Here is a 24,346-nt window from a genome sequence, read left to right as displayed (position 1 = left end):
TGTGTCACTCCTGCCCCCCCTGACTTTGCCCCCTGGGGTTGGGAAGAGAGCCGAGCCTGACTGGAGGGCCTTTTTTTTTTTTTTTTTTTTTGGTGAGTATGGTCAGGGATGACTCTTACAGACCTTAGTGGATGCTATCTTATTGGTTTTATTCCCCTTAAAGCTATTTCCTCCCTCCTTCGTCTTCACGGTCTGTGCCCTCAAGTCTACAAACTTGCCCCGGGGAGGAGGGTGTCTGAGAATTCTATCCACACTGCAGTTATAACAATTTCTCTTTGAGGAAACCCCACTTAAAAGAAACAGAAGAGAAACCCAAAGGTCAAAGCTTAAGCCTGTAGAAGAGCTTGTTTATGGTGGAACCTCAGGCAACGTGAGAGCTGGTAGGCTTGGAGATTTTAGAACAGAGATTTTGACTTTATTGGCACTCTGAGAACCCGAGTCCCAGACTTAGCATGAGGAACATAGGACTTAAATTAGGATTTAAACTCAACCTGCTCTTGGAGCTTCGTGGGCCCTTTCTCTGAGCCTGTGTCCCTGTCTGTCAAATGACCAGGAAATAGAGACTAGAGCAGTGACTCTCAACCCTGGGGTTCTGATCCTGACAGTGTGAAAATATTAAGATTGTCTTTTAAAACTCTTAACGATTCTTTTAACAACAAACACTTGAAAAAAAAAAAAAAAACCAACAAACACTTGAAAACTTAACTCTTGGGCAGGAAACAGTGCCACCTGCTGGTTTCACTTTGCACCTGCAAATATCCAAATTGCCAGTGCAATGCTTGGCATTTGGCATTTATTGAGCCTCAAAGTTCAAGCTATGCTAAGGCGCCCTCTAGTACACAGCCATGAGCCTCTTTCCCCATGAGCTCACAGTCTAGAGGGGTCAATCAACGTGTACATAAGGCCCTTTGATACAGGGTGGGTGGTGACGTGGTCCCAGTGAAGTTCTAGGGAACACAGGGTAGGACCAGAGCATGTGAATTGTGCACTCAAGGCTCTGTACTTAGAAGAGCCTGCCTTGACTTTATGATCTAGTGTCACTGTCTTGAAATTCTTAATATTTTTTTAAAAAGCACCATACATTTTTGTTTTCCTTCCTTCTTTCTTTTTTTTTCCTATACCTTTTTGTTTTGCACTGGGCCCCATAAAGTATGTAGCTGGTTCTGCCCTGGGAAAATCTTGGAAGAGGTGACATTTGAGCTGGATTTGGAGAAGAGGGCAGTAGGTGGAGGGAGATGAAAGAAGGAAGCCTATTCTAGCACCGAAGGCAAGTGGAGAGGTGGAGTCCTTAGGCCTAGGAGGTGTGAGAGAAAGAGATAGAAGGTGGGTTGCTGCGAAGGCTGAAGAGGGTGGGGACTGCATGTCAGATGGATTCAGGTTGTGTGCTAGGAAGACCTCTAAGCACAGTACAGCTGCTGAAACTCAGAAGAGTTCCAGGGGTGGAGCCAGGGGTAGAGCTTTGAGGTCACAGACTTCTGTGTGGGTGCATAGGTGGGACTCAGGGCCCTGAGGTGCCCTGAGGGGAGTGCAGAAGGAGACAGAGCTGCATGGCTGGGCCTGGGCTTTCAGGCCAACCTAGGATCTTGGCTTCCAGGACTCCTGCCTTGTGAAGTGGCAGAGGAAGTCCTTGAGGGCAGGGCTGAGTGAGCCCTTGTGCCCCAATGCCCCGCATGGTGTGCTGTGAAACTCATTCTCCTACAAGTGGCTTCCTGCTTCAACAGCCTCATGGGACTGTGAAAGCAAACTCTTGTGAGGTGGACACTCATGTAGGGGACATTTCCCATTCAACTTGTTCCCTGTATTCCTCAGCCAGGAGGAGCTCTCAGGGGCCATGAGGGCCCTTGAACAAGCTTCTCCTTCCCTGCCATAGTGGATTTCCGCCTGCTGATGGTAGATGACAGAGCTTCACTATGACTTTGGGAAGTTTCCATAGCAAAAGGCCACTTCCTCCCCTCGGGAAATGAGCCCTTGCTCAGAATTCAAGGGCCAAGAGGGGTGAGAGCCCTGAACCCACATTTCAGTTCAGTTCTCCCCATGGGGCACCATGGGGACTGGTACAGGGTCATTGGCACCTATATCCTTAGTTTCAACAGCCTGAGCCATGACCCTGCCTGATTTTTCTGCTTCTGTATAAAGCACAGACTTGAGAGAGGATGGGCAGATTGATCAAGGCAGACTGTGATTTGGTCTCCAGGGCCCCATACAGAGCAGCTCCTTTCCCAGCTGGGTTATCACCAGGAGTTCCACCCAGAATTGTACTGTTTTGTATCCTGTGTTTGCCCCTGGGCCTGGGGTGTATCTTTGTTTGGACTGGGGGCATAGCTAGTAGGGTAACATCCCCAGAGCCAACAGGTGGGCCCCAGGGCAGGGACAGGCGCTCAGAGATGCTAGCTGCTTCTGAACCCCATTCCTTCTCCAGAAAGGGTAAAAAAGGCAGGCTCTCTGTTCCATCAGACTTGAAGTCCCTTCTTCTGTATGTGTGAGCGTGGGAGGAAGTATACTGAGCACCCCACTCCTTGGGGAGGTGGGTCATTCAGATCAGACTTTGCCTTGGCATGACAGAGGAATCCCTGATCTTCAGGTCCACATCCTGGTGGGCCTGCAAGAGAAGTGCCTGGGTGGACAGTTAAGATGGCAAGACCTGACTAGTGTTTTAGGCACCAAAGCTGTAGGCCAGAGAGTAAACACAGGCTTATGTACTATGTACATTGTACTATGCCTGGCCCCAGCCACTGGGAGTACAAGGAGGGGCAGGTTCCAGGGTGGAACCCCACCCCAGGAGGGACTTAGTGCTTCCAGTGGGATCCAGTGGACCCCCTGCGCCAGGCGGGATTTGGTGTTCTAGGGGAGCCCAGGACTCCGGGTGAGACCTGGTGCCCTAAGAGGGACCTATTGCTTCAAGTGGAACCCAAGGCTCCAAGCAGTAGCTAGTGTTCCAGATGGCACCTGATGCTCCAGGTGACAGTCCTTTAAGCAGGACCTGGTGCTCTATGTAGAAGTTGGCATTCCAGGTCAGATCTAGTACTCCATGTAGGACAGGATGCTCCAGAGCACGTCTCAAGAGCCCATGCTACATGCCTGGGTGGAGCAGTCGGTGGAGCACTATGTGTCTTTTCTTCAAGAGGAGACATAACTGCACAGGGGGTAAATACCCCAGACTTGACTCCTTCTTAGGAGTGTGAAATCTTAGTGAGACACAGGGAGAAGCAGAGAGAGACACAGTTGGAGGGATAAGCACACACATGTAGGGCGACATGCAAAGTTACTGGGGGAGAGAGACTGGTACAGGTTGACTGGTACCGATTGCTTGATTTGAAGAGTGTGTTGGACAAACACAGGGAGAGTCACACTCGTGTCTGGACACAGGCATCATAGCATCACTCAGGTCGTGTCTTCTTGGGTGTATAAAAATGAGTCGGTGACAGTTTCTATGGCGACAGCCTTCCCCCACCCAAGCTTTGGTCTTCACAGCAAAGGGGCAGGGGGCAGGGCCTGGGACCCCAAAAACCGGCTCCGGGCCAGGCGCGGGCGGAGCTAAGTTTGGATGAAGAGGTGGAAGTTGGTGCGCGTGAACTCGTGGTGGATGCTCTCGAGGAGCGCGTCGGCGTCCGTGGCGGGCTCGAGGGCGCCCGGCGGGCCCGGCCGCGCGCTGTACTCCGGGGTGTAGGTGAAGGAGAAGGCGCTGGGGTAGAAGAGGCCGTCGGCGCGCACCAGGCTCACGGGCACCGTGATGGGGGTGCGCAGCCAGCGCCAGTCGCTGCCGAAGGCGGCTATGTCGGGTACCACGCACACCAGGGACCGCGGGCTCCTGGGGTGGCGTCGAGGTTAGGGCTGCAGTGACACCGATGACAGGTACCTGCCCCGTCCCCACGCCCCCGCGGCCCAAGAGAGGCGCCCCCTATACCTGTACATGGTTTCGGCCTCCACGTCCCCAAACCACACCTTGAGCCCCGCGTGGAAGTTCTCACCGTGAAGCTCCAGCGTGGCCACGTCGCCCCCACCGCTCAGCTAGGGGAGAAGGGAGCAGGTGCCGTGGCGGAGAGCCTAGGTTTTCCTGGCACCTGTTCTGAGCACCCCTCCCCCAGTCAGATCCCCACCGGCCTGCGTCCACCAGTGCCCAGATTCACCTCCAGGGTGCTGATGAGGGGTACTGGAGTGACTGGTTCCCGGGTCCACGCCAGGCTGGTGCTGAAGGAGAACTCCACTGACTCTGTGCCAATGATGGTCCAGCAAGAGCTGTCGTTGAGCAGAGCCCTGTTCGACTCCTTGGGGCAGGGAGAGGCCTGGGAGGAGACCCGAGGGGATGGTGGCCCCCCAGCACTGGGGAGCCAGCACAGAGCCTGAGCTTCTGCATTCTGGGGTTCCCTCCTAGGCTCCAAGCTTTACCTGTCCTGTGAGCTTGGACAAGACCCTTAAGTTCCCAGAGGTAAGTACATTCACTGAACCAGCTGGTTTCTAAAGGCCTATTAGGATTCTAGACTTCTATTTTTTAGCAGTGTGCAATTCTCTTCTACTATTTTAAAATTCTTTGGGAGGGAATATTGCTCAATAATAATGTTATTTTCTACATATTATGATTTTATCTCAACATTCTATGACAATATTCTTTTTGGAGTTATATAATAATAATAATAATAATAATTTTCCACATTCTACAATTCTATTGCTTACCATTTTATGGTTCTAATGCTCTTTACACAATAATACTCAATACTTCTACTTATTACTATTTTTACTTTCATTTTATAGTCTTATCTCACAACATTCTAGGACTCTAATACCCTTTGGGAAGAAGCATGGCTCAATAATATTACTATTTTTTCTTCATCCTTGGGTCCTGATAGTCTACAATTAGAATACTGCATGGAAAGCAGTATTGCTCAGTAAGCAGCAGCCATGATGATGATGATGATAATAGGGATCTTATGATCTATGTTCTCTGTGTTCTGACTTTCTAGGATGCTTGATGCCAACACTCTCTACCCCTCACCTGGAACTGCACCACCTTGTCTGTAGCGAGACATAAGTAAGTGCCAACCCCTCCAGGAGAATCACCAGGAAACTGGAATGCACACTTGTGCAATTGGGAGATGGGCTCATCCACGTCGAGGAGTGCGCACTGTTTGGCTACTTTGCGGATGATCTACAACAGAAAAGGTGGTAGGAAGCATGGCAGCCAGGTGCCTGGGTGGCCAGAAGCTGTCTTCCCAGCCAACTTTCAGCTATATAATAGCCATGTGGGCACTGGCAGGTTCCTTCCATGCCCCCCACCCCTCACCAACCCTTTACCTCCATTCAGAATCCTAAGTATCCAGAATGAGAACAGGTATCTTCATGACTTGGGCCCTCACCCTCCAGTCCTGCTCTTGTGGATCATACCTTCTGCATGGGTCTGTAGGGATCCCCCCCCCCCAGGTATGCCCTCCCTTCTCATACCATTGGAGGTAATGTGATGCCTGTGACAGTGCAGACAAGTTGCACCAGGGAGCCATAGCGGACATAGCCCTCTCGAGGCGGGAAGTCCCCCTGGGAACAGTGTTCATCAGCTGGAGTAAAAAGAGGGAAGAGAAGGAAGGAAAGTTTCAGGGGTTCCAAGCTTCTGCCCCAAACCCTGCCCTCCTTGCCTCTGGCCCCACCCTGCATCACATATGGGTCTTGTGGGTAGGGTCAGCATGCAGGGAGACAGCTGAGGCTGAAAGTTCTCATCCTCGAGGGGTCCTTGAAAAATGTTTGCTCCTGGGGTGGGTCTGTGATGAGGGGAAAGGGTTGGACATTGGCGCCAGAATGGCTTAGACTAGTTGCAGGTTCACTAGGACTTTTGGCAAGCCTCAATTCCGTGAGCAAAGTTTACTCTTCTTGAGAGGTTATAGTGAAGATGAAATGAATTAATGCATATGAAGCGCCCAGCCCCAGGCCTGCTGCTCTGGTTACCCAGGTGGAGTGTGAAGGCAGCCCACTGGCGCGCGCTGGCCACGAAGGCCCCGTCCTCCACAGACAGGTAACGCGTGGAGACAGTCTGGGAGCGCAGGCGGTTGAAGAGGGAGACCTTTGAGCCCGAGGATATACACACTGTGAGGGGAGAAGAAATCAGCACCCAGGCTGGCTCCTTGTACTTGCCAGACAATTTCTGGTCCTCTGTCCCCTGGGTCAGTCACCTTATATGCTCACTGGCCTAGACACACTGGGCCTATTTCACGGTCATTTACCTAGCACCTGCTGTAGTTCTGCTTTTGCACTTTTGCCTGTTCCTTTTTGCTGCCTGGGTACCCTTCGGATCGACAAATTATATTACCAACCATTCACTAAATGCCTCCCTTTAGGCAGGAACTGTGCTGGGTACTGGGGACCAAAGAGTGAATTAGACTCAGTTTTGCTCGGAAGGAGTTTGCAGTCTTGGAGAGGAGGGACATAAATATAAATTTTCAAAAAGATGTGGTAAGGGCTGGGTGAAGGAGGGCTTCCTGGAGGAGGTTATACTCTCAGCTGGGGAGCAGGAAGTAGGTAGGAGTTGCTTAGGGGGCTGCATAGACAAAGACCATGCGGTGTGAAATAGCAGTGTGAAATTTCTAGGGCTTGACACTGACCTCTTCCAGTTTATCATACATACTCAGAGCTGTGGTTTTGTTTTCTGACCGAGTTTTGACCACCCGGGGAGCAAGCACTGGGTCATCTCCCTCTGTCCCCTCCGGGTGCTAGGCATACTGTACGTGCTCAATTTATACTTAGTCCAAGTTCTCATCCACCGGATAATGATGATAGCTAATGTTTGTTGTGTGTTAGGTATGGTTTTAAATGCTTTATATGTCTTAATTAGCCCATTTGATTCTCTCAACAGTGCTCTGGGGTAGATATTATCTCTACTTAAGAGAGCAACTTGTTCCACATTGCATGGCTAGCAAGTGGCAGAGCCAGGATTCAAACTCAGGCCACCTGGCTCCAGAATCTGTGCTCCTAACCATCACACGATACCACTTACCTGATATCAAGGGCCAGACAGAGCACTGCCTGGGTCTGAGACGTTCTATGGGGCTTTTAACAGACAGAAAGTAAATATGATATAGGGGTAGGAGCTGGGCTCTGGAGTCACACTGACTCAAGTTCAAATTCTGACTGGGTCTCTTCCTAGCTGAGCAATCTGAGCCAAGTTACCTGGATGGTGATAGGCCCAAATATCTCATTAAATGAATGGATGAATGTTCTAGACCACGTTTTCCTCATTCCTGACATAGGAACAGTGACAGTACCTACTTCAGAGGGACATGAATATCAAATAGGATGATTCGTGCTAATGTCTGCCGGGAAAGCTCCACCTTCCTCTGTGTCTTCCCCCACCTCCCTGTGAGGATAGTGGTGGTATCATTGTTATTCAGGCCCTGTCCCCCATCCTCAAAACCCCTAGTCCTGAGATTTGTCCCTTGGCACCCAGGGCAGTACTTATTTCAGAATGTCTCTTGGATAAGCGATGTGTGTCTCTCTCCCCTGCTAGGCTGTGGGTTCCTCCAAAACAGACATTCTTCCTTATTTTACAGGGATCCGGCATCTCGCATAGAGCCAGGCCTACATCAGGTACTGAATAGGTATTTTTTTGACTAAATGTCCTCTGCCCTTTTATTGTCACTGTCACTTTTTTTTTTTTAAATTGTCACTTTGAATCTGTCTTTAGCACAGCACCTGCCAGTCATTTTTGTCTGCTCTGGACGCCCCCTTCCAGGGTCTAGTGTCGGGGGTAGGGGGGAGTGGGGGGGTGGGGGCCCTTTCCTTTCTGCGGGGTCTGCGACCTCGGACCCCGCCCCGGACTCCGCCCCCACTCCCGCTCCCCCAGACCCCGCCCCTCTCCCGGCTCAGACTCCACCTCTCCCACCCCGGCCCCACCCGTCCCGTCGAAGCCTCCGCCCTCCCCAGCTCCGCCTGGTGGCCCCGCCCCGCCCCGCCCGGCTCACGGTCCGTGTTTTTCAGGGACTGCTTCTTCTGCGAGGGCTTCGAGATGACCTTGATGAGGCGGCTGTGGAAGGTGCCCAGCTCCCGGCCCCCTCGATGCACCAGCCGTAGCACCAGACGGAAGTGCTTCCTCTTGTCTGCGTCCGAGATGTACAGGGTCTTGGCGCACCCGAATTCCTGCGGGGTGAACAGGCCCGGGGGTCGTCTCGCTCCCACCCTCCGCCACCAGTTCTCTGACGTCTGCCCCATCAGACGTGACCTGAAGCAGCGCGATCCCAGCTCCCGGGCTTACCCTCGAGGCAGAAGCCGGCCCTCCCGCCTTTCTCTCTTGGCTTCTGCGGGGATGGTGTGTGCGCGCGCGCGTGCGTGTGTGTGTGTGTGTGTGTGTGTGTGTAAATGAGCCCTCCTCACCCGGGGAGGGGCAAGGATGGGAGCAGGAGTCGGACCCTGTCCCGTGCGCTCTCACCCTGGAATCCGGCTGCTCTTCAAAATTCAACTTCTGCGTCTCGGCGGCGCTGCCGGACGCACCGTCCAGTCCCATGTAACCGCAGACCGTGGGCCCGGTTTCCCCTGCCTGGTGGCCTGGAAAGGGACGCGAGCGCGCTCTTGGGAGTCAGGTGCCAGGCAAACCGAGTTGTCGCCGCCAGGGGGCGCGGCTACACCGCGCCTGCGACCCGCCCGGCTCCCGGGCCCCAGTGCGCTGTGGGTCCCCCGGCAACAGGAGGCGCCCGGCAGCCCAGCAGTCCACCTCACCTTGGCCCTGCACTGGCTTCACCCTCCATCCGGGACCTGCGAGGTAGACACAGGGCGGGGGACAGAAGAATCTGCGGAGACATGCAAGCAAGCGCTGGACTCGCACGTCCATCTCCACTTGACCGGCTGTGGATATCTCAAAGGCAGCATAAATTGGGCAGGATCTTTGATTGCTCCTCCACCTTTCCCACCGCCCTGCCCAGGCTTCTCCATGACTGTGGACCCCATTAACCTCTAAACGTTCTATCATTCGCTTCACTCAACCCCTGTAGTCAGTCCTTCTTCTCCACATTCAAAACACATCCAAAACCCACCAGTCTCTTACCACCTCCACGTTAGTCCCAACTGCCATCATTTTTGCCTGGACCACAGCATCAGCCTTCCCAGGCTCCAGATGCTTCCACTCCCTACCCTCTTCCACCTACTTTGCACAAAGCAGTCACACTGTCTTTTCTTTTAAAGCACGCATCAATCACGTTACTTGTTTTCCTAAAATCCTCCAGTGGTTTAAACTGAAAGTCCTCACATGATGGGCCTCTGCTTACCTCTTCAACTTTATTTCCTGCAACATCTCTCTCCTTTCCTAATTCCAGCCCCACTGACTTCTTTGGTACCAGAACAGGCCAAGCCGGTACAGCCTCAAGGTGTGTGCATTTTCTTTTCTTTTCTTTCTTTTTTCTTTCTTTCTTTCTCCCTTTCTTTCTTTCTTTCTTTCTTTCTTTCTTTCTTTCTTTCTTTCCTTTTTTTTTAAGATTTTATTTATTCATGAGAGACACACAGAGAGGCAGAGACACAGGCAGAGGGAGAAGCAGGCTCCATGCAGGGAGCCTTATGTGGGACTTGATCCCGGGACTCCAGGATCATGCCCTGAGCCAAAGGCAGATGCTCAACTGCTGAGCCACCCAGGTGTCCCTTTTCTTTTCTTTCTAATTGGAACACATGTCTCCTGGATTTTCTCTTGTCTGGCTTCTCTTTCACATTCAAGTCCCAGATCAAATGTCACCTACTTAAAAGGCCTGTCCATTGTGTTGACCTTTCTAGCTAGAGTGCCTCTACCTCAGTTTCTGCTCCATGACGCTGTTCTATGACTCTACTAGCTCTTCAAGCTGGAAGGCTCCTGCATACTGATTTGTGGGGAGTTTGTTGCCTGTCTCTTCCACACTACAGTGAAGATGCCTTGAGAGCATGTGTCTTCTGGCACTGTATGTCCAGGGCTCAGCACAACCCAGACAAGCCTGGCACCTGATAAACACCCAGTAAGTAGTTGTTGAATGAAAGAAGGAATGAATGCGTGAATGAGTGAGTGAATGGGGACTGTAGATTCACAGGGAGGTTCCATATAGACCAGAGTGGCGGCTCGGGGCAGGGTCCTAAAAGGCACTGAACCAGGAAGCAAGCAGAGAGCCGAAAGGTGCCCACTTGGAGGGGCCGCTGAGGCACCTACCGCTTCTCATTTCCATATGATTTCTGGGCCACTTTGGCATGCAGGATCCGCACCGTCTGCTCACACTGTTGCCTCAGGCACTGGCGCACGCCTTCCCTCAGGACAGGGAGGAGCTCTGGGGAGGACCTGGGAATGGGGAGGCTGACGCTGGGCAACAGTGATTGTTAAGGGGAGAGGTGGCATGGAGCCTAGCAAGCAGGTTGAATGAAAGGAATGGGGAGGAGGGGCTAATTTAGTTCTGCCCCCCCCCCCCCACTCCAGGTCAGGGAGCGGGAATGTTAGGCAAGAGAGAGGATTTGGGTGTAAGTCGTGGGTTAAATATTTAGGCTGCCTGGTACTTAATGAGGCCTGCACGGAGCCCACTGGGACCACCCAGGCACTACTCCGCAGGTCTGGCACCATGCCCACTGCAGCTTGAAGCACTGGGGAGAGGCCCCACAAAAGCCACACTTGTGCTGGCCTTGGGATGGAGATAGCATCCTGTGAGGGTGCTTGGTTTCCTTGCAATTTGAGGGGGCCCACCCCAGTGACATCTTGATGCTGGGGAGAGGGGTTTTGCTGCACCCCCTAAACCAGAGTCCTCTCTTGCCTGCCCTCAGAAGCCTGCAAACATGCAAGCGCCCCCAAACAGTGTCCCTAGGATCCTGGGGGGGAACATTTGAGCCCTTCTGGGGTCAATCAGCTCTCCTAACCCCTTTTCTCCCAAGAGAAGGGACCTGTTACTGTCGTAGCTTTTCTTCCGTTGATTACAGGGCCCCCATAATCAGGGGAGTGGACCAGAGTCTAGGGGCCTCGTAATTTTTGAGGAGCAAGGGTGGTAGGGGGGCCCAAGACTTGAGCAATCGCAGAGATCAGGTGGAGGCGTCCAGGAGGGCAGAGATTTGAGGGACCACCGGGTGGAGCCCGGGGAGCCCTGAGCCCTGCGGCGGCCCCTCTGAACCCTTCACCCTTTGCGCCGGACCAGAGCCCAGGCCCTCTCCTCACTCCTGCAGGGGGCGGCGGAGGGCAGGAGCCCGGCCGCGCCCTCGGAAGCGGGGCCAGGCAGCAGCCGTCGGAGCCAGGCCCCGCTCCGCCCCTTGGGGCTCTCTACTCAGGGAAGAGCCTCGGAGGCGTCGGGCGCATTCCGGCGGAGAGCGGAGCCGCCCAGCCTCCCGCCGGGAGCCGAATTCCGGCCCCGCCGCTCGCGCCGCCGGCTCCCGGGGTGGCAGGAGCAGGGGCGCCGCGCTGGCCCCGCCCCAGCCCTCGGAGGAAAGGGGATCGCTCCCTGCCCGGTGGGAGGGGTCGCAGCCCGCGCCCCCCCGCCCCACTGCGGGCCCCGGGTTAAATGCGGCCGCCGCCTCCGCTCGCTCCAGCCGCCTGGCAGTCCCCGGCTTGGGCACGGTGCCTGCGCCGTTACCTGGTCCAATTGCCGGGGAGGCTCCGCCCGTCGGCTCCGCTCTGCGGCCGCGCCTCCGAGCTGTCGGGCAGGCTCAGGTGAGTCAAAGGGCCTGGGGGCGCTGAGGGGTCTGCGGGGGGAGCAGGCGTCAGGGCGATCAGGCGACCGTCTGTAACCGCCACTGAACCACTAACGGTGCCCCCATCTGACCTGCAGTGCCCTTCTTCCCTGCTGTGGGGTCCTTTCCAAGTTGAGCCCCCACCAACGAGGCCACCACGGGGTGGGGGGGAGGGGTGGGAGGTGGACTTTCCCCTTAATCTCCTCCCTCGAGGGACCGCCAGGAACATCCCCACGGTGTTTAGTCTTTGGCCAACTCTTGAGGAGTTATTCACAGACCTCTCTTCCCTTTGGAGCCCAGCCTCTCCACCCTTTCCAAATCTTTTTTTTTTTTTTTTTTTATTATTATTTTTTTTATTGGTGTTCAATTTACTAACATACCCTTTCCAAATCTTTGTAAATTTAGGATTAACCCCTCAGAGGAGCTCGGTGTTCTAGGGTCAGACCTGTCACCACGTTGCTGTGCTGTGTGACCCTGGGCAAGAGGCTACTCTCTGGACCTCGTCTGTACCTCCATAGAATGAGGGGGTTGGGAAGGTGATGGACTTTGAGGCAGTTGCTATTTTGACTTTCTAGGATTCCTGGGGTGGGGGGTGGGGTGCCAGGCCAGAGGTTGGCTCAGGCCAAGAGCAGGATCGGGGTAATTGTAATCAGGATTTGGGGGCCCAGAGGCTTGGGCAGGTGGGAAAGAATGGGAGGTGGCAAAGGCTCCTTGTGTCTTTACCCCCATGTCCCTCCAGAGGTGCTGGCCCTGCCTCTGGCCCACGCTAGGGAAGGCATTCTGTGCCCTCCCGTTTCCAGCAGCAGCTGGCACATCTGGCTTAGGAAACCTCCCTCCCACCACTGGCCCTGCCAGAGGGATTTTTGTTCTACCAGGCCTGAAAGGCTAAGGCGGAGAGGATGGAAAGGCCGCCTGGAGTGAGTGAGCTGCAGGCACCCGACCTTGCTCAGAATAGGCCCATTCACGGAATTGGGGGAGGGGGTAGAGGGGCTGCGGTTGGGTTTGGGCAGCTGGTCCCCTCTGCCAGGAAACAAGCAACAGAAAAATGGCTAACGCAGCTTGGGGGGGGGGGGGGGCGGGGTACGGAGCAGTGGGAGTGAATGTAAGGAAAAGAGGCTTAGTGACTCCTAGGAGCCAGGTTGCTAGGCAGCCGGGCAGCCCAAAAGGAAGAAGCGGAGCCAGGAGTCCCGGGTTCTAGTCGCAAGTTCCTTCGCAGCTGGGCGGGCAACCTTCCTGGACCTCAATTTTCCCATCTGTACACGGGAAGCCTTCGGGATTATCCAGGGGCGTCGCCAAGGGCGGTGGAAGAGTGAGCGCTCACCTGTTGCGCGTACAGGGTCCATGGCCGCACTCCGGCCTCACTCGCCGCCTTCCGGGCGCATCCGATGCAGCCGTCCCCCGAACGCTGCGCGCCCCTGCTCCTAGGCCCTTGTGCGGGATATATCCTGCCCCGGGCTTATCTCCAAGGCCTCGGGGCTCCCGGCCACTGTTTGCTCTGGGCAGGGGCACCTGCTAGGCAGATGTGGGCTTCCCACGGCTACCTAACCAACGCATCCAGACCCAGGAGGACGCCCTCTGGCGGCTTCTCCTGAGAGCAGGAGGGAAGTGGAGGCGCCAAACTTGGGCGGTGGGTTTTGGCCAACGTGCTGCGCGTCCTCTGCCCCCCAACCCCGCGAGAGGGCGCGGCTCTCCCCGGCGGCCGGCGGCTGGGCGGTGCATGTCTGAGTGTGTGCGTACGTGCTGGAAGGACAGCCACACGGAAGCGCCCCGGGTGAGGAGGGGAGGGTCGAGGTGGGGAATGACTGGCTTGCGTCTGCAGAGATTATCCCAGGCGGAGGGCGCGCGAAACGCGCCGCTGGTCTTTGGAACCTCTTAAGCATAGGATTGTATCTTGGCCAGCCACTTTCTTGCCAGGCGACTTTGGGTACCACGGCTTACCTTTTCTGAGCCTGTTTCCTCATCTCTACAATGGGAACAATGACAGTCTTAGTCTCATAGAATTGCAGAGGATTAAATATCCCAGTGCATGAAAAGCATTTAACACTGCGCTTGGTATTTATAAAGGCTTTTTTTTTTTCCTTTTTCATTCATTTTGTTTTTTTCTTTCAGGGGAGCCTTTCTTTTCAAATGTCATATTTAAAAAAAAAAAAAAAAGTAGAATTCCTTGTATTTCCCAGAATAAGAGTCCTGTAAATACTATTGCTTTGCTATTTTCCTTGCACCCTCCAGGCTCTGACACTTCTGTCCTCTGTCCCCCAAGCGCCATGAGGGGCCTTCTGTGCTGGCCACTGCCCGTGTTGCTGTTTCTCCTCCAGCCCTGGGAAACCCTGTCCCAGTTTGCAGGTGAGCGGGGCTCAGCCCTCACCAATAGGGGAAAGGGAGCAAAAGCTGATTGCCACTTTGCATCCAGCTAGGTCTGCTGAAGAGAGAAAAAGCAAAGGCTCTGAAATCATGAAGGGGCTGGGTTCCAGTTCACAGTTTCACCTCTCTGTTACTCAATTTCCTTTCCTGTGGGATGTGGCTTAGAGGTAACAACGTTGGGCTCATGCAAAACTGTCCGCTTGGTGTTTAATTTTTAACAGTTAATTGAAAAATCAGGAGACTTCACATACAAATCCCGACTTGGAACTTCTCTTGAAAAAAAATCCAAGGATCTGTTAACTTGGGGTCCACATGGCTGCATGGCAACGTTTGGCTGGAGGAGGGATACGCGAGTCCGCCAGCCTAGCCCAAACAGCTCATTCATTTATGTTGCCGGCCTGGTCGCTATAGGCAGTCGAGTTTACCATACCCCTTCGCCCACCCCCCACCCCCTCCGGTTGGAGGATGCCTCTTCGGGATAGCCCTAAGAGCTGTAGGGTAGAGAATTAGGGAAATCTGGCTCAGGCCCTTAGCGAATGCTGGGTGGGCGAATGTATCTACTAATTCTCATTTGCTAGGTTAATTCTGCGCTAGCCGCTGTTAACGCCAGGATAGCATCATTTCGCCCTGGGTCTCCCTGGGGGTCTCCTCCAAGATGAGGTTTTGCGGACCTCGGAAAGTCCTTCCTTGATCTATCTCCTCGTAGGTCCCAGGTGTCGGACGGGGCCCCTGGATTTGGTGTTCGTGATTGACAGCTCGCGCAGCGTGCGCCCCTTTGAGTTCGAGACCATGCGGCAGTTCCTGGTGGGCCTCCTCCGCGGCCTGGACGTGGGGCCCAATGCCACGCGCGTCGGCGTGATCCAGTACTCGAGTCAAGTGCAGAGCGTCTTCCCGCTCGGCGCCTTCTCCCGCCGAGAGGATATGGAGCGCGCCATCCGCGCGCTGGTGCCGCTAGCCCAGGGCACCATGACCGGGCTGGCGATCCAGTACGCCATGAACGTGGCCTTCAGCGTGGCCGAGGGCGCGCGCCCTCCGGAGGCCCGCGTGCCGCGCATCGCTGTCATCGTGACGGATGGGCGGCCCCAGGACCGCGTGGCTGAGGTGGCGGCGCAGGCGCGCGCCCGCGGCATCGAGATCTACGCCGTGGGGGTGCAGCGCGCCGACGTGGGCTCCCTGCGCGCCATGGCGTCTCCCCCGCTGGACGAGCACGTCTTCCTCGTTGAGTCCTTCAATCTCATCCAGGAGTTTGGCCAGCAGTTCCGGGGGCGGCTGTGTGGTGAGTTAGGGGAGCGCCGGAGCGAGGCGCGCAGTCCCCAGCCGCCTGCAGGCCCCTTCCCGCCGCGTAAATGTCGACCCTCCTCCCCCGAGGCCCCGCCCACTCTAGCGCTAGCCCCGCCCACCGGGTAGGTAGTGGAGCGGCGCTGGGCTGCTGGGTCAACTTCCAGCTCCGCCCACTTTTGCTAGGTTTCGCCCACGAGGAGCAACGTTTAGCGTGCCTGCTCACCCGGATGAGCTGCTGTGGCTTACCACAGGCCTAAGGCCAAACCCAAAAGTGCCCCTCTACACAGAAAGCACCTCCTTTCAAAGCTTCGAGCAATCGCACCCCTCCCTCCGCAGAGTCATGCCCCGCCCACATGGGCATGGCTCCGCCCACCTGGGCATGGCTCCGCCCACTCTCATTTTAGTCCCTCCCACAATGCTGAAGGTCTGTGCTAGTCACACCTTGAATTATTTCACCCACCTTGATTTAGTACCTCTTACCCCCCCCCCCGCCCCCACCTTACCCCTGTGCATTCCTGCCCTATCCCATTGACGCGTCTAGCCCGGTGACCCCTTCTGAGCCTATTCATAGGGGCTGCCCAGGCCCTGTTCTTTCCCTAAGCCCCCTTATCTGGATTGGCCCTCTCAAATGAATCTTGTCCCATCTAAAGCTGTACTTGAGCTTGGTTGGTGCCTGTCTCTGACCCCACCCAGCTTTTTCTTGTTGGAGGTTTCTGCCCATCTGTCCCTTGCTGATTCTACTGTTGTGTGTTCTCAGGAAAGGACTTGTGTGCTGAGGGACGACACGGCTGCCAGCACCAATGTGTCAGCACCCCAGGCACGTTCCGCTGTGCCTGCAATCCTGGCTACCAGCTAGCTGAAGATAACAAGAGCTGTTTGGGTGAGAGCTGCCCCTCCCCTACTGTCTCACTGCTCCTGAGCCTTCTGTGGCTCCCCATTGCCCCAGCATCAGACCAATGAGTCTGGAAGGGCCTTTGGAAGTAAAAGTTAAAAAAAAAAAAAAAAAAAAGGAAGTAAAAGTTCAGTGCTCTTATTCTATGGGTCTGAGGGAGGGTATTGCCTGGGGTTACACAATTCCTTGGTGAAGTCTTGACCTCACAGTAAGTGTGCTATCTGCGATGTTCTCTCTTTTATTTCAGGCATGTCTCCTACATGGCCCCAATATGCCTCCTAAACTTGTTCGTGAATTCTCACATCCAGATCTTCCTACTGTTTCTGTTACTTAGGCACTCACTGTTGGGGTCTCCAGTTAGGGTCTCCATACCCCACCCCACCCTCCAAATACACTGCTCCTTTCTGCTTCTGCATCTCAGCTCTTTCTGGGCTGCCCTTGCTGGTTCTCTCTGCACCTGCAAATGCTTCAAGACCTGGTTCTTCATTTTTGTCTTCTGAAAGGGTATGGCACATTATATCTTCCTTATACAATTGGGATTTGCTTTGTTGTGTGTATGTGTGTCCACTCCTTTGACCATGACTGCAGCTACCATTCGCGGAGTGCTGATGTAGCATTAGACAATGCACTTGAAGCTTTACATACATCATCTCTCAATCTCACAACAACTGGGGAAATGAAGTCTTGTGTTCCCAGTAATGCGCATGTTGGCTGGGGTCCTTTTGTTTCTGGAACTTAGAAAAGGCTGGCTTGAAGCCTCATGCAATGACCTGTGAACATTTGAATCTATCCGTAACATCTCTGGGAATTCCCTAAGTGCTTACATTCTATGGTCACCCCTCACTCTGAGCTTCTGCTGAATTCATTCAATTTATGGCTCCTCAATTAATTTCTCAGCCCGCACATGCTGTTCTTGTTCTATGCATGTAAATCAGCGTCTTCCTTGGTTTGCACACTTGTGCACACAAGGGCAGATGTGTGCATATGTAAGTCGTGCATATGTCTATTTTACTAAAGATGGGGGGTGGACAGAGGTGTGTGTTACATCTACTAAAGTCAAACAAACACACAAAAGAAACACCTAATATTAATAATTAAGTATTAGACACCCTTGATCCCTGAAGTCCTCTGTCACCACATTACAGGTGATTTTTCACTGGTAACCTCAGCCCACACAAGTACTCATGCTCACACTATCTCTCCTGTTCTTTCTCTCTCTATTTCCATATCTTTTCTAGGAACCCCAAATTCTCACTTTTTTGTGTGCAGGGCAATCTACATCTCTCCAGTCCCTATTTTCCAGCTCAGCTCTGGGGTCATCTTTGCACATCTAAACCATCAAGATACTCAGCTTGATACTCATTCCTTCTAGGGAGGCAATAGTTTGTCCTCCCTAGAAGGAAGTTGTAAATAGCGATTGCACTCCTCCATTATATTCCCATTTTGCAGATGAGGAAATGGAGGCTCAGTAAGTAGAGCGGCAGAGCCTGGCCCTCCTCTGAAGTCAGTGACCATCTTGAGGGCAGGGGCCCTGTCTTCTACAATTGTGGGTTCTTTTTTTTTTTTTTTAAAGGTTTTATTTATTTATTCATGAGAATACACAGATAGGAGAGAGAGAGAGGCAGAGACACAGGCGGAGGGAGAAGCAGGCTCCATGCAGGGAGCCCAACGTGGGACTTGATCCCGTGTCTCCAGGATCATGCCCTGGGCTGAAGGCGGTGCTAAACTGCTGAGCCACCCGGGCTGCCCGGCTTCTTGTTCTTATGCGTGGCTTAGTAACAGGCATGTTGGGGTGCAGCTGGGCCTTGAATGGTAGCAGGGAGGAACAACTGGCCCACTAGGAAGGAGGCCTGTGCTTATAGAGATGCCTGTGTATGACCACAGACTAATTAAGTCAGGCTCTTGAGGGTTGGGGCCCAGCCAGGCATAGGTATTTGTAAAAAGCTCCTCAGAGGATTGTTCTGTCTGGGCTGAGGAGTGCAGCCCCAGGGCATATGCTGACCTCACCTCTTCCTCAGCCATTGACCTGTGCACTGGAGGGACCCATGGCTGTGAGCACCACTGCATCAGCTCCCCAGGCTCCTATTTCTGTCGCTGCCGAGCTGGCTTTGTACTCCAGCAGGACCAGAGAAGCTGCAGGGGTGAGCAGGCCCCACCACTAGCACCCTGGACGGTGCTCCAGCCATCTCCAATGGCTCCAATTGGAAGTGACACTTGCTCTCTCTCTTCCTTCCCACCAGCCATTGACCACTGCGGCTTTGGGAACCACAGCTGCCAGCATGAGTGTGTCAGCACCTTTGGTGGGCCACGGTGCCGCTGCAGAGAGGGCCACGACTTGCTGCCGGATGGGAGGAGCTGTCAGGGTGAGGAGGGGTCTCCTGTGTTTGTGCGGAGGGGCAAGGGATCTTGGCTGGCAGAGTCCACCTTGACTCATCCTGATTTATCTCTCCATTAAGCCCGGGACCTTTGCAATGGTGTAGACCATGGTTGTGAGTTCCAGTGTGTGAGTGAGGGCCTCTCTTACCGCTGCCTGTGCCCTGAGGGCCAGCAACTCCAGGCAGATGGCAAAAGCTGCAACCGTGAGTGATGGGTGGGAGGGTTCTCCGCATCCTTGATTCTGCCCTTGCCATGGCCCAAGGCTGTGCTGTGAATGTGTGTGTGCTGGTGATGGGGGGGTGGGGGATGGAGGGCGTGCCAGGTCCTGCCTCCATCTTTTTCCCCTCGATCCTCTACCCTGCTGCCACGGTTAATATCAAAAGTACACATTTGATCTTATTTCTCCCTTGCTCGAGAGTCTTCTGGGCTTGCCAGTGCCTACCCCTGAGTTCAGATGCGTTACCCCTGAGTTTTTTAGATGGTGAGTGCAGCCACATTAGTGGGTAATGAAATCAAATTAGTTTTTTTTTTTAAAGGAGAAAATAGAGCTTACTGCATGTGGAAAGAGTATTATTTAATGAAACTTAATTATATGCGACCATACAAAGTGTGTCATATTGTATTATTGTTGTTATTGTTACTGTGGGATGTGGTCAAAATGTTGAAACCACCACCTCACCTCATCTCAGCCAACCCCGTCAGCAGGTTCCCTAGCACACTTGAACATTTTAGCGATACTGGTCGGCCCTTTCCAGAGCGTGCTGACAGCTCCCAGCTTTCGTGCCTCTCTGCATGTGCTCCTCCCACCATCCAGCATGTCCCTTCCCACCTTGGAGAACTCCTGCTCACTCTTGGAAGGACAAATCAAATGTTACCACCTCTTTGCAACCTTCCTCTTCAACTCCAGGAAGAGTGACTTATTCTTACCTTGGGCTCCCTATATGCTCCTCTATTCTAGCACCTTCTTTGGCTGTGGCATATGGCATGTCTGACTGCTCTGTTCTGTCCTGATTTCCTTAGGATCAGAATTGTGTTCATTTATTGTTAAACCTCCTTCAGGGCCTAGCCAAATCCCTGATTCAGAACAGAGGAGGTAACATTGTAGAGTGATTTAGGAGCATGGATTCTGGGGTCAGACAGATCTGGCTTCAAATCCTGCTCAGCCACTACTGGCTATGGAGTCTGGAGCAAATTACTTTATCCTTCAGAACCTAAGGTTATATTAAGTGGGGATAATACCCACGATTATTGGGAGGATTGAGAGAAAATGTATAAAGCACCTAGCCCTAGCCCAGTATCTGGCACATGGTACGCTGTCAAGGAATTATGTTTTTGTTTTTGTTTATTATTGTGATTGTTTATATATTAACAGCATATATTTTCAATATATATTAGTGTTCATAAATTTATTATTGTTATAATGTTTTATTTATGTATCATGATTACCATAATTATTATTTAGTACAGTGCCTGGCACAGGAAGCACTCACATGTTATATGATAAGTGTTGGTGAATGAGCAGGCAGGTGGATGGCTGCTGCCAGGCCAGGATCTGGCCCCAGCCCAAGCTCTCCTCCCTGTAGGGTGCCGGGAAGGCCACGTGGACCTGGTTCTGCTCGTCGATGGCTCCAAGAGCGTGCGCCCGCAGAATTTCGAGCTGGTGAAGCGCTTTGTGAACCAGATCGTGGACTTCCTGGACGTGTCCCCCGAGGGCACGCGCGTGGGACTGGTGCAGTTCTCGAGCCGCGTGCGCACCGAGTTCCCGCTGGGCCGCTACGGCACCGCGGCCGAGGTCAAGCAGGCGGTCCTGGCCGTGGAATACATGGAGCGTGGGACCATGACAGGGCTGGCGCTGCGCCACATGGTGGAGCATAGCTTCTCCGAGGCGCAGGGCGCACGGCCCCGCGCCCTCAATGTGCCTCGCGTGGGCCTGGTCTTCACAGACGGCCGCTCCCAGGATGACATCTCGGTGTGGGCAAGGCGCGCCAAGGAGGAAGGTGGGCTTGGTGCGGGATGCACCGGCCAGGGGTTGGGTTGGGCGTGGGGGGTGGGGGGTCTTTCCTGAGGCCTGTGACGCCCCGTGTCCTTCACCCTGGTAGGCATCGTCATGTACGCCGTGGGCGTGGGCAAGGCGGTGGAGGAGGAGCTGCGCCAAATCGCCTCCGAGCCCGCGGAGCTGCACGTGTCCTACTCCCCCGACTTTGGCACCATGACGCACCTGCTGGAGAACCTCAGAGGCAGTATCTGCCCGGGTGAGCACGTCCAACTTCACTCAGTGCCCAGCCTCCGATCTTTCCCCCTCCTATTCAACCCTATCTGCTTGGAAGAGCTATAGCCTGGGGTTGGACTCCCTAGACAGAGCCTTGTTACCCCAAGTAACAAGTAGTAGTCCGTGGACCAGTGGCAGGGTTGTCATGTTAGAACTACAGCATTTCTAGAGCTTTCCAGACCTAATGAATCAGATTTCGTAATTGAACAGGACCCTGAGGTGGTTCCTGAGGATGTTCATGGAAGTTAAGCACTAGACCAGGCTGGCTACCTGCCCCTGAAATTAGTGGGTGTTCACAGTAATTTGAGGAAACTTTTTCAAGAGCATGTCAGATTCCTTGTTAGCAGAGTCACATCATATATTCCTTTAACTTGTTGGAATTCAACTATACAGACCTGGTAAGGGGCAAGTATGCAAAGACATGTATTTTTTTGGACAATATTGCCCATAAATTCAATCCATCTACTTCATCTGGTGCTCAGGTGAGGAAAAAGGAACAACTCTATCTGTGAAAGAGAAGCAGGCTTCAAACCTCATGTACTGTACTTTATAGGTCATATAGGGAACTTCCCGGGGGTAATTTTTACCACAGAGTCTTTAGACTCTAACCCAGGCCAGAGATGTGACTCACATTACCAGGCCCTGTCCAGAGCTAGGTTCAGGAGGGCTGGGCTGGCCTAGAGAATCTAGTTTAAAAAGTAGTTTTATTAACATACATATATATGTATAGACATATACATGTGTATACACGTGTATGTATGTGCTGCATATACACACATATACACCTACCTACTTCTCTCTCTCTCTCTCTCTCTCACTCACTCTCTCCAGGCTAATTCAGATAGTTAGGGTATTGTAGAGGCACTGGATTAGCTGCTCTTTCTGGACCCTTCCTGTCCTCTTACATCCCCCACAGTGTGACTTTGGGCAAGTCACTTAACCTCCACCTCTACCATAACTTCCCTCTTCTGTAACAGGGGAGGGTGTTGGCTGCCCATGCTTGCACACTTGCAGATTTCTCTAAAATTCTAAGAGAAAACTGTGGTTGAGGCTCTTCACCAATTGGCCAAATGACCTTGGGCAGTTCTTTCCCCTTCTCTGCCCTTGGTCACCCCAGGTGTCAAGTTAGGACTATTATTGATACCATTGATGACACATATCATACAACAATTTACTAAGGTCCAATTAGACTAAGAAATCACTCTTAAATCATAAGAGCAACTCTTTTGTGAAGGCCAAGCACCAGGCATTGAGCTGTCATATTAAAAAGGACAGATGTTTACAAAATTTGGTGAAATCTACAATACCATTTATTGTAAGATTCTCCATTATTTTATGTACTGCTAAGAGACTTACAAATTTAATTGTAAGGCACATATTTTGATTTCAGAAATGTTGAAATGTGTGTGGAGACAGACTTGGATCAGTGGTTTTTTTGTTTGTTTCTTTGGATTAGTGGTTTTTAAACATCCGTATGCATCAGATTCACCTGGATGGTTTGTTAAAACACCAATTGCTGGCCTCCATCCCCAGAGTTTCTGAGTCAGTAGGTCTGAGGTGGAGTCTGATAATCTGCATTTCTGATAACTTTCTAGGTGATCCTAACAGTGCTGGTCCAGGAACCACACTTTGAGAATTGCTGGTCTGATTGAAATATACAATAAAGTGTATAGCTGAGCTAGGCAGTACACTAGATATTCCCTATTTAATAAGGCAGTTACTAGTTACATGTGCCCACTTAATTTAAATTACTTTAAAAAGTTAAAAATTTTAGTTCCTTAATCACACTAGCCAGATTTCAAATGTCAAATAGCTGCATGTGGCTTGTGGCTATGCCACTGGACAGACCAGAAACAGAACGTTCCCATCACTGCACGAAGTTTCATTTGGAGAGTGCTGCTGTCATTTGGACTCTTGCTACAAAGTGTGGTCCACAGACGCAGCATCAGCATCACCCGGTAGCTTATTAGAAATGTGGGGCCTCAGCTCCTTCACCATTCAGAATCAGAATCTATATTTTAATAAGATCTGGTGATTTCAGTGCACATTAAGGTTTGGTAAATACTCCTCCAAGATGTACACACACACACACACACACACACACACACACCCCTCATAGAATTCTCAGCACCATCCAGTGAATAGGTTTTCTCATTGTATCCATTTTTACGGACAAGGAAACTCGGAGTTAGAAAGGTCGAGGGGGCTTTGCCGGATCTCACAGCCGCCTAGCTGGTATTCATCCCAGGTCTGTTTGAATCCGAGGCCACATACTCAGCCACAGGCGGGTGGAGGTGTATGGGGGGCCCTTGCCAGGGCCGGCTCATCCCCCTGCAGATTCTCATTCCCCTGACTCTCTGTGCCGGCCTGGCAGAGGAGGGCATCGGCGCGGGTACAGAGCTTCGGAGCCTGTGCGAATGCGAAAGCCTCGTGGAGTTCCAGGGCCGCACGCTGGGGGCGCTCGAGAAGCTGACCCAGAACCATATCCTTTTGCGGGTCGGGGGCCCGGGCTGGAGGGGAGGTGTAGGACCCCCGAGACCTTCAGCGGCTTCCTTAACCGCTCACTGGCCCAGCTGACGGCGCGCCTGGAGGATCTGGAGAACCAGCTGGCCACCCAGAAGTGAGGGCCGCCGGTGGCCGGGAGCCGGGCAGGGGCGCGGCCCCGCGGACTGTGCCCTGCGTGCGCCGTCGGGGCGCCAGGGCTGCGCAGCCTCGGGGCCCCGGGGCCTTGGGCTGTCGAGGAGGGGGCGCTGGCGGGCTCCCAGCGCTGCGCTCGAGCTGGCCTCGCCTGGACGAGAAGCCGATTGCAGGAGACGGAGGGGCGCGCGAGGTCCGCACGCCCTCGCTGCGTGCTGCGCTCGGTTCTTTGTTGGATTTCCTTTTTGTTTTCTTTTTCTTAAAAAAATTTTTTTTTTTGGTTTCCACCGGATCGGTTTGTGGGTCTTGCTGTGCCGCCAGGGGGAGGGGAGGCCAGACTCCGCGCGCTCCGACGGCGCCGGGCGGCGTCTCCTCGGAGAAAGGCGCATTGTGCGGGGGTCGGGCCGGGGGGCAGGGGGCCCGGTGCTGCTTCCCCCGCTTGTTTATTCAGCCGCGAACAGACGGCTCCTTATGCGGGCTGCGGGAAGGGAGGGGGCTCAGCGCGAACCCTCGGGGTCTGAGCAAGTCTGCGCCCCTCCATCCCCCAGCGGATAGATGTGTTTCGCTTGGGTTGTATCTCCCGCCTGTACTACGAAGGAAGAAGAGGAGGTGTGAGCCAGGACTTGTGGCCAGAGCTTCCACTCAGGCTGTGACCCACTCTCTGCACCCCCTCCCCCTAAAAAACAAAAAACAAAAAAAACCAAAAAACCCAAACCAACCGTCTATCAGGCAGGAGCACAAAGCATGCTATTTCCCAAGTGCATGTAAGAAACTAAGATTAAAATAATCCAGCCCTCCAAACTGTGGCCAATTACTCTGGGTTTGTTTCCTTATCTGTAAAATGGGGATTAAAATTGTTACCCCCAGATGTGATGGTGAGAATGGAGGAAGTTATTCCAAGG

At 53.3% G+C, this 24,346-nt stretch overlaps 2 protein-coding genes across 8 annotated transcripts; one reads left to right on the top strand and one right to left on the bottom strand.

Moving 5' to 3' along the window:
- Positions 1 to 3,289: 3,289 nt before the first annotated feature.
- On the bottom strand, positions 3,290 to 8,479 carry RBPJL (recombination signal binding protein for immunoglobulin kappa J region like). Its single transcript, XM_077874051.1, has 8 exons — positions 8,405 to 8,479; positions 7,873 to 8,115; positions 5,932 to 6,142; positions 5,437 to 5,546; positions 4,991 to 5,143; positions 4,128 to 4,283; positions 3,905 to 4,008; positions 3,290 to 3,808 (listed from the first exon to the last, which is right to left on the bottom strand). Exons 1-8 carry the CDS (start codon positions 8,477 to 8,479, stop codon positions 3,535 to 3,537), a joined length of 1,326 nt encoding a protein of 441 aa, XP_077730177.1. The 3' UTR covers positions 3,290 to 3,534.
- On the top strand, positions 4,976 to 23,736 carry MATN4 (matrilin 4). Of its 7 annotated transcripts, XM_077873325.1 has the most exons (14): positions 4,976 to 5,026; positions 7,530 to 7,566; positions 7,957 to 9,335; positions 9,789 to 9,947; positions 13,889 to 13,971; positions 14,696 to 15,265; positions 16,028 to 16,150; positions 18,181 to 18,303; positions 18,403 to 18,525; positions 18,619 to 18,741; positions 20,122 to 20,535; positions 20,638 to 20,790; positions 23,182 to 23,289; positions 23,373 to 23,736. In XM_077873325.1, the coding sequence occupies exons 4-14, from the start codon at positions 9,877 to 9,879 to the stop codon at positions 23,429 to 23,431; spliced, it is 1,950 nt and encodes a 649-aa protein (XP_077729451.1). In that variant the 5' UTR covers positions 4,976 to 5,026; positions 7,530 to 7,566; positions 7,957 to 9,335; positions 9,789 to 9,876; the 3' UTR covers positions 23,432 to 23,736. The 7 variants fall into 7 exon arrangements, with proteins under 7 accessions (XP_077729451.1, XP_077729455.1, XP_077729452.1 ...); XM_077873329.1 differs by lacking the exons at positions 4,976 to 5,026; positions 7,530 to 7,566; positions 7,957 to 9,335 and having other exon boundaries at positions 9,821 to 9,947; positions 13,858 to 13,971; XM_077873324.1 differs by lacking the exons at positions 4,976 to 5,026; positions 7,530 to 7,566; positions 7,957 to 9,335; positions 9,789 to 9,947 and adding an exon at positions 11,249 to 11,608.
- The last annotated feature ends 610 nt before the right edge of the window (positions 23,737 to 24,346 follow it).

This window comes from Canis aureus, chromosome 26 (assembly GCF_053574225.1).
Source record: "Canis aureus isolate CA01 chromosome 26, VMU_Caureus_v.1.0, whole genome shotgun sequence".
In the NCBI taxonomy this organism is placed as follows: Eukaryota; Metazoa; Chordata; class Mammalia; order Carnivora; family Canidae; genus Canis; species Canis aureus.
The sequence above is the reverse complement of the archived record's forward strand: the minus strand, read 5'-3'. Positions and strand labels throughout refer to the sequence as shown.